This window comes from Canis lupus, chromosome 19 (genome assembly GCF_011100685.1).
Source record: "Canis lupus familiaris isolate Mischka breed German Shepherd chromosome 19, alternate assembly UU_Cfam_GSD_1.0, whole genome shotgun sequence".
In the NCBI taxonomy this organism is placed as follows: Eukaryota; Metazoa; Chordata; class Mammalia; order Carnivora; family Canidae; genus Canis; species Canis lupus.
In genome coordinates this window covers 3,037,617-3,045,931 of record NC_049240.1, presented here as the reverse complement: position 1 = coordinate 3,045,931, position 8,315 = coordinate 3,037,617, and the positions used below count along the sequence as shown (strand labels likewise).

General features: G+C 41.5%; 1 protein-coding gene across 2 annotated transcripts in view; it reads left to right on the top strand.

The window, feature by feature from the left end:
- Positions 1–1,442: 1,442 nt before the first annotated feature.
- Positions 1,443–8,315, top strand: part of ELMOD2 (ELMO domain containing 2) — a 31,235-nt gene continuing 24,362 nt past the window's right edge. The window contains exons 1-3 of one of the 2 annotated variants that reach the window (XM_038564577.1): positions 1,443–1,581; positions 2,346–2,510; positions 4,863–4,891. In XM_038564577.1, coding sequence (XP_038420505.1) covers positions 2,369–2,510; positions 4,863–4,891 — 171 coding nt within the window. In that variant the 5' untranslated portion in view covers positions 1,443–1,581; positions 2,346–2,368. Of the gene's footprint in view, positions 1,582–2,345; positions 2,511–4,862; positions 4,892–8,315 lie in introns of those variants that run through there. The other variant, XM_038564578.1, reaches the window with a different exon arrangement.

Genomic DNA, 8,315 nt, shown 5'->3' with positions numbered 1-8,315 from the left:
GGGCTTCCCCTGCCTGTTTTACAATTAGCACTTTAAAAAAAAAAAAAAAAAAAGGAGGGGCAGCCCTGGTGGCGCAGCAGTTTAGTGCTACCTGCAGCCTGGGGTGTGATCCTGGAGACCTGGGATGGAGTCCTACGTCGGGTTCCCTGCATGGAGCCTGCTTCTCCCTCTGCCTGTGTCTGCCTCTCTCTGTGTGTGTGTCTCTCATGAATAAATAAATAAAATTTTTTAAAAATAAAATAAATAAATTAAAAAAAAAGGGATTTTTATTCATGAGAGACACAGAGAGAGAGGCAGAGACAGAAGCAGAGTCCTTGTGGGGAGCCAGATGTGTTTCTTGAACCCAGGACCCCAGGGTCATGACCTGAGCAAAGGCAGTGGCTCAACCACTGAGCCATCCTGGTGCTCCACAATTAGCATCTTTTTAAAAAAAATGTTGGGCAGCCGGGGTGGCTCAGCGGTTTAGCGCCTGCCTTCAGCCCAAGGCGTGATCCTGGAGTCCTGGGATCGAGTCCCACGTCGGGCTCCCTGCATGGAGCCTGCTTTCTCCCTCTGCCTGGGTCTCTCCTCTCTGTGTCTCTCATGAATAAATAAATGAAATCTTAAAAAAAAAAAGCTTAAGTGTGGAAAAGTGTGTATTGCTGCTTCGATGTGTGTTAGCAAAGGGATGCAGGGAATATACAGATACACACTTGCATAAAACATTCCTGGAGGTATAAACAAGAAGCTAATACTGGTTGCTTTTGAGAAAAGGGGTTGAGGGATCTGGAGCTGTGGGGTGGCTAGCAGTAAGTTATTTCTCAATGGAACTTGTCCTTTGGACTTACATTGCACTCTCCCCTTGTTCTTTCTCCTCCAGTTACGCTGGCCTCGCTATTTCTCCCATTGATTCAAGGCCTTTGCACTCGCATGTCTGGAATACTCTCCCTGCAGATACTCTTAAATTTAAGACAAAGCCCAAACTTTACTCAACATTACTCAACATATAGAGCTCTCCCCCCGCCCTTTTTTTTGGCGGCGGGGGGGGGGGGGCAGGGATAGCATGGGTAAATCATTAAACCTAAATCCCGATTCTTCATCCTTAAGGTAGGACTATTAGAATTACTTTGCAGGATTAAGATTAATTGCAGGTCAAAGTGCTTTTGCACAATCGGTGCTACGAAAGTTCCCGAAAGCACGCTGTTTCTCCCGAGCGGGGAGTGTAGGAGGAGCTCACAGCTCCCATCAGCGCACACCCCCGGGGTTTAAGGGGACGAAGGTGTCGGTACCTGGAGAGGCCGACCGGGTGGCCGTTGCCAGGGCAACCGCCGGGCGTCCCCGGACGCCGAGCACGCGCGCCCGCGCCTCCGCGCGCCCTCCTCCGGGCGCCGGCGATTGGCGGAGCTCCGGCCAATCGGCGTGGCGGGAGCGGCGCGGGGGCGTGGCCTCGGGGCCGGCCCTCCCTCCCCGACTTCCGGGTCGCGGTGCTTGCAGGGAGCGCCCCGCGAGCGGCGTCGTTTCCGCGGCCGGCCGTCTGCAGTTGGGGAAACCGAGGCAGCTCCAGCTTCCCCCGTTCCCCCGTAGCTCTTCCGCTGCTGTGAGGTGGCTGCTGTTTCTCTTCCTCTCGCGCCGCGCTGCTGCGGTGCGGCCGCGCCCGGCGGCGCCCCGAGGAATCCCGCGGGGCCGCCCGGGGCCGGCGAGGCTTTGTGCGAGTCCGCGCGTCCCCGCCCCGCCCCCCGCCGGCAGCGCGCCTGCGCGCCCTGGGCTCGGCCGGGGCCCTGGAAGGGGGGGCTCCGCGCAGCGGCTCCCCGGGGCCCCGCGCTGCCTTTGTCCCGGTGCCTTCGCGCTGGAGCCGCCGGGAGCGGGGAGGGCGGGGGGGACGAGCCGCCGCGCTCTCCTGCGCGGGACGGAGGCGATGGAAGGAGCCCCGGGCTCCCAGGAGCTGCGGCGGCGCGGGCCCCTCGCAGGTGTCGGCGCGCTCGCTGGGGCCGCTCTGGCCCCGGGCCTGCCGAGCCCTCCGCCCCGCTCTTCTGCAAGATGCGCACGTAGGGGACGGAGCGGAGCGGAGCGCGTCGTGGGGGTTCTGCAGCCAGTTCCCAGATGCGGCGACCCGTCGGGGCCTGCACTGCCTAACGCCTCGCAGCGCTGCTTCCTGCCCCGACGCCCGACCTCTTTCCCGCCTCCCGCCTCCCGCATCCCGCATCCCGCCTCCTGCATCCCGCATCCCGCTGCGGGGCCAGCCCAGCGCTGCGACCTGAGATGCGCAATCCGGGATTGGAGCAGTCGGATCACCTGCATCTCTCTCTTTTTTTTCTTTTAAGATCTAATTTAAGGTCATTAAATCTGTCATATATTTCCTTCTCTAGGAAAACAATCAAACAAACACACCATGTTTATTTCTTTGTGGGAGTTCTTCTATGGGCACTTTTTTCGGTTTTGGATGAAATGGCTCTTACGACACATGACTGGCAAGTGTGAACTGCAACGGATTTTTGACACCTATGTAGGTGCACAAAGGACGCACAGGATAGGTAATGTCATCTGAAAAAGAATACATCGATTTTAACTGAATGAATCTTTTTTTTTCCTCCCCTCCCCCCTCCACCTCCATATTCACAGTGACAGACGTACTCGTTTGTGTATCCTGATCAAGAAACAGTGATTTTATTTTATTTTTATATTTTATTTTTTATTTTATTTATTTTATTTTATTTCATTTTTTATTTTATTTTTTATTTTATTTTATTTTTGTACTTTTTATTTAATTTTTACTTTTTAATTTTATTTTATTTTTATTTTATTTTTATTTATTTTTAATTTTTATTTTATTTTATTTTTATTTTATTGTTTATTTTTTATTTTTTTATTTTATTTTTTATTTTTATTTTATTTTTTACTTTTTATTTTTTATTTCTTTATTTTATTTTTTTACTTTATTTTTTACTTTATTTTATTTTTATTTATTTTATTTACTTTTTATTTTATTTATTTTTATTATTTTTTATTTTTTTATATTTTATTTTATTTCATTTTGTTTTATTTTTTGACATTTGAAATCTAGCTTCGAATGATTCCAGCTCTAAAACGATGATTTTGTAGAGAGAGAAACATTATGACTCCATTCCACTTCTGTGCAAAGAATGATCTTCTCTGGCACCCCCAAAATTCGTCAGTTGTACCTTACATTATGGCTACGACCTATTTTCCAGAAGAAAAACCTCTCCCATTTCTAGGCCCTTGGAAAAATCTTCCCTTGAAATGATGGGGGAAGAGGGAGTATCTGAAATCTAGATCCATTTTTATATTCAGAACCTTTCATCGGTCTCTTAGTCTTTAATGTAATTCATGGAAGAAAAGTAACAGGTATCCAGTGATCCCTGGTAGAGACTTACCCTCAAAGTCTGCACTGACCAGTGTCATGGCCGGTTGTCCACATGAGGCTGATGGGCCCTGGAGATGGGATTGATGTGGATTGAGATGTGTGGAAATATAAAATACACCCTGGGTTTCAAAAACTAGATTTAAAAAGGAATGTAGAAATACCTCATTAGTAATTGTTTATATTCATTCTATGTTGAAATGGTAATATTTGGGATATAGCGGGTTAAAATCTATAAAACTTCTGTGTTTCTTTTATTCCAATGGGGCTACTAGAAAGTTATAAAAGTTACACACGTGGCTCACATCTTGGGTCGCGTCCTATTTCTGCGGAAGAGTAGCATTCTCTTACCTTTCAAATTCATCAGCTCCCAATGCTTCGTTGAAAATATATCGCTTAAAATTAGAACACAGAGGAGTGAGAAATCTGGTAGAGGAGAGAGAGAACTCTTGGACCAGAGTAAGGAAGACCAGGGATTGGCCGCAGTTCATGTTCACTGTGTCACAGGGAAGATCATGACTTAACTAAATCTTTACTCTTTTGTGTCCAACGAGTGTACTTCAACTAAGAACACCCCGGTGAGATCTGGGGAGTGGGTGTCTGTATCCAAGGCAACGTGGGAGGAATAAGAGAGAGAAGGAGGGAGTAAGCCTCAGGGCAGCTGGATGATTGAAGTTTAATTACTTCCCTAGTTTTTTCACAACTTCGTGGCCGACTTCATTTCCTGCCTGCTCTTTTGATTTGCCCTTTTGGCTGCTCTCAGAACAAAGTACCTCTTGATAAGAAATCTCAGCAGTAATGGTTTACATTTTATACTATGGGGTAAGAACATAGGCATTGCTTGGTGGTAAAACCATTTTTCTTGAATGTTTCAAATTGCTGAGAATAAAGAGACTTGGTAAATGTGCCAGAAAAAAAAAAAAGTTTAAATAGACTAAGAAAAAGCTCTAGTCCTTCTTGAAACAGAAGACAGGAGTGGAGAAGCTATTTGTCTGGTTAGAAGATAGTTGGCCAATATAATCTAAGTCTCAACATTTTTGCCCCTTTGTTGTCATATGATTCAGTCTCTGGCTCCTCAAATCTAAATGCTTACTCCAGAAGAGCTACAAGTGAAGAAAATGTAGTAGAGAGCACTTTCCTTATAAGTTCTTTAGATGAGTTTCTGGGGCCTAAGCTACTGGGAGGCAGCCAGTGAATGAATTTGCAGTGATTAGTAGACCCTTGGGGATTCGCACAGAAACATGATCCTAGGAAAATTAGGAGGGTCTCACCTCTTTGGCTGTGGTGTGTTGAATTGAGTTGAGGGTCTTGGAATCATACCTAGCTCCCTATACTATGCGGATAACATTTAAAAATGTTTGCTATGTTACACATGAAGAAATTTTATCTTCTGGTGCTATTGATTTACTACTGGCTTGATATTTATACTCTTTGTATATCGAGTAATTCACAAACAATATTTAAGTGGTAACATTCTTTTTTCTTTTTTTTTTCTTTATTTCAGAAAATTCCTTGACATACTCCAAAAATAAGGTAGGATTATACCAAAGTGGTAATTCTAGAAAACTTAACCTGGAGATATTTTTAAGAGAATGCCTCCATTTTAGAATGAATTTTTTATTATTATTATTATTATTATTATTATTATTATTATTTTATTTATTCGTGAGAGAGAGAAAGGCAGAGACACAGGCAGAGGGAGAAGCAGGCTCCATGCAGGGATCCCGATGTGGGACTCGATCCCGGGTCTCCAGGATTAGGCCCCGGGCTGAAGGCGCCACTAAACCTCTGAGCCACCCGGGCTGCCCTAGAACGAATTATTTTTATTTTATTTTATTTTATTTTATTTATTTATTTATTTATTTATTTATTTATTTATGATAGTCACACACAGAGAGAGAGAGAGAGAGAGAGAGAGAGGCAGAGACACAGGCAGAGGGAGAAGCAGGCTCCATGCACCGGGAGCCAGACGTGGGATTCGATCCTGGGTCTGCAGGATCCCGCCCTGGGCCAAAGGCAGGCGCCAAACCGCTGCGCCACCCAGGGATCCCCGAATGAATTATTTTTAATGTTCTACTAGAAGAGTCTTTGCTGTAAAGAGAATTACATGAAATTTCTCACTTTAAAGGTATTTTTTTATTTTTGAAACATTTCCTGTGTGCGTGTTAGTGTGCCACTCATGCACAAAGACAGTATTTGCGTAATTTGTCCTTATCTGACGTTTTGTTTGCTAAGTTTGCCTCAAAACTTGATAGCCTTTGGGAAATAGGTTCTTAGAAGGAAAACCTCAAAAACTTTGTGTCCTTTGGAAAAATTCTTAGGTGAGAAAGAAGCATTTTGTTTAGTTATAAAAAAAACAAAACAAAACCGTGAATCATGTGCCTTTGATCCAAAATATGTCATAACCTCATACTACTTATTAGTAGCTTTTGCTGTGTAACAAACAAAATCTCAGAGGCATATATAACAGTACATTGTTTATTTCTTGCTCATGATCTGTGGGCCAGCTAGACAGATTCTTCTTCAAGTAATTCAGATCTGTTCCAGTTGTGTCATTATGGAACCCAGGTTGCAAATGTAGTGGGTACCTGGAGAATGTTCTTTTCACAGCAAATCATTGAATGTCCAACCACACTAACATGTCTGAAGTTTCCTTCTGTCATGTCCATTAACATCCTATTGGTTAAAGTAAGTTACGTGGCCAGCCTAAGTTAAGGAGGAGAAAAATACACTGCGCCCGCTATAAAGCCGTGGTAAACCTGTGAATATATAATTTAATTATAGGGAAGTTAAATATTGGGACCAATGATTCAATCTACTACATGCTATACTTCTCTATAGTAGCTCAGAATTTTACCTATATATGTATGGATTATTTGGCATGGCCAAGGTAGAGTATGGTAAACAATCATCTAGATCATTGTTTAAGATCCTATGGTAGATCACAGCCAGCATTAAACAACACAAAAGGAATAGAATAGAAAATAATCAGGGATGCCTGGGTGGTTCAGCGTTTGAGCATCTGCCTTTGGCTCAGTCATGACCCCAGGGTCCCAGGATCGAGTCCCGCATTGGGCTCCCTGCATGGAGCCTGCTTCTCCCTCTGCCTGTGTCTCTGCCTCTCTCTGTGTGTCTCTCATGAATAAATAAATAAAATAAAATCTTTAAAAAAAGGAAAATAATCAGAAAACACTGGTTATAATGTTAAATATTGTTTTATAAAATTTTAATTTTAGTTATCTGTGTGGGTGGATCTATTTATATTTTAGATATCCATAGATATGTTTGTACTTGGTCAAGATGTACAATGTGGATAAAAAATAATAAAAAACTGTTGACTTGCCATTGTCTAGTGATAGTGATATGAGTTACTAATTCATGCCTGAAAGAAAATGGACATCGTTGAATGTTGCAAGCATATCAGTTATGTTCTGGGGAGTGGTCCATAAAATAAGTGCCTTATTGATTTAGTTAACAGTATTCTTTTGTGAATGGTCAAGGTAAGAACAACTCATATACATGGATATATATCAGAGAACAGGAGTCTGGAGTCCTTTTGTTCAGAATCCTAGAGAATGATTAATATTTTTGTTCTTTTTTTTTTTAAATATGAATGTAGGGATCTAAAAAGTTAAATTTCTGGTTCTAAAAATTTATTCACCCATATTGTTCCTTTCATTAATTGAAACTCAGGATGCACTTTTGCAAAGTAACTATCATAAATTGTGGACGAACCTCTAGAGAAGTTCTGAAGCTAGCAACTCAGAGTCACAGCTGTCTGTGTAACTCTTGTCACCACAACCGATTATAACAACGGTTTTGGTCACAGATTTTACGAATAAGATTTTATGTGTGGCATAATTATGCCAAACTTAAGTGGGACCATATATAGCATGTTGCTTCTTAAGAACTCTAGTGCCTTGGTCAAACCCTTGACCGAAGATTTGAGTGGTGCCATATGTTCAGCATTTCACAGGGTCTTTGGGATATACAAAAGAAATAAAGAACAGTGTTGAAGGTAATTATGCATAGGCATTTAGAGAAGGTACAGGTAAACTTCATTGGGACCTTTAAGGTCATGGTAATGTGTTAAAGAAAAATAGAATATTTATTCTTTTTTATCTGATTTACTGACTGAAAAATCCACTTGAAAAGTAAACATTAAAATTGTATTGTTAAACAATTTTATTACTAAAAAGTATAGGTTGCTGATAATGTTATGTAGGGCATACTAAAAAAAGAGATGGTCAACAGATGGGTAGTTACTTAATTAAATCACAGAAGCTTTGTTTTCATGAAGTTTTAACTCTGAGGTGAACTTATCAATAAATAAATGGAGGGGTCCTCATCAATTTAAAATTTAAATTTAAATGATAAATTTAATCATTTCTGGCATGTATTGTATTTCACTTGTATATTTCCATTTGCTTTGTAGAGTAAAATCAAATTCTAATTTTGTGGTATTTCTGTTAATCCTGATATACTTTTTTATCTGTCTGAAAAAAGTCAGGGTCCAAATCCTGATTTTATCACTTGCTAGTAGTTTGACTTTTGTGCAGGTTATTTATTTTCTCATCATAAAAAGAAGCGTTAATACCCACATATTTGTTACAGGATCACAGATACTAATATGAAAGCAGTCTAAGAGAATGCCTAGTACATGATAGGTATCCAACAAATAGTTATTAGTAATATTGATGATAATGGAATTGAACCAATATATACTACAAGATTTTTAGAAGTTTAAAATATTCACAAAAACTTCTAAGGTATTTAAATACTTAACACTATTGATGATTGCTGTGAATAAAAGTGATTTTAATCTGTCAAGGCCATTCTCTAAAGCAGTGATAGTATGGTCCTATTGGGTTGTGAACTATTTTATAGTGGAAATTCTTTGATTATTAAAAATTGAGTCTCATTTGCTTGTATTCTAGGCTAAGGATTACTTATTAAT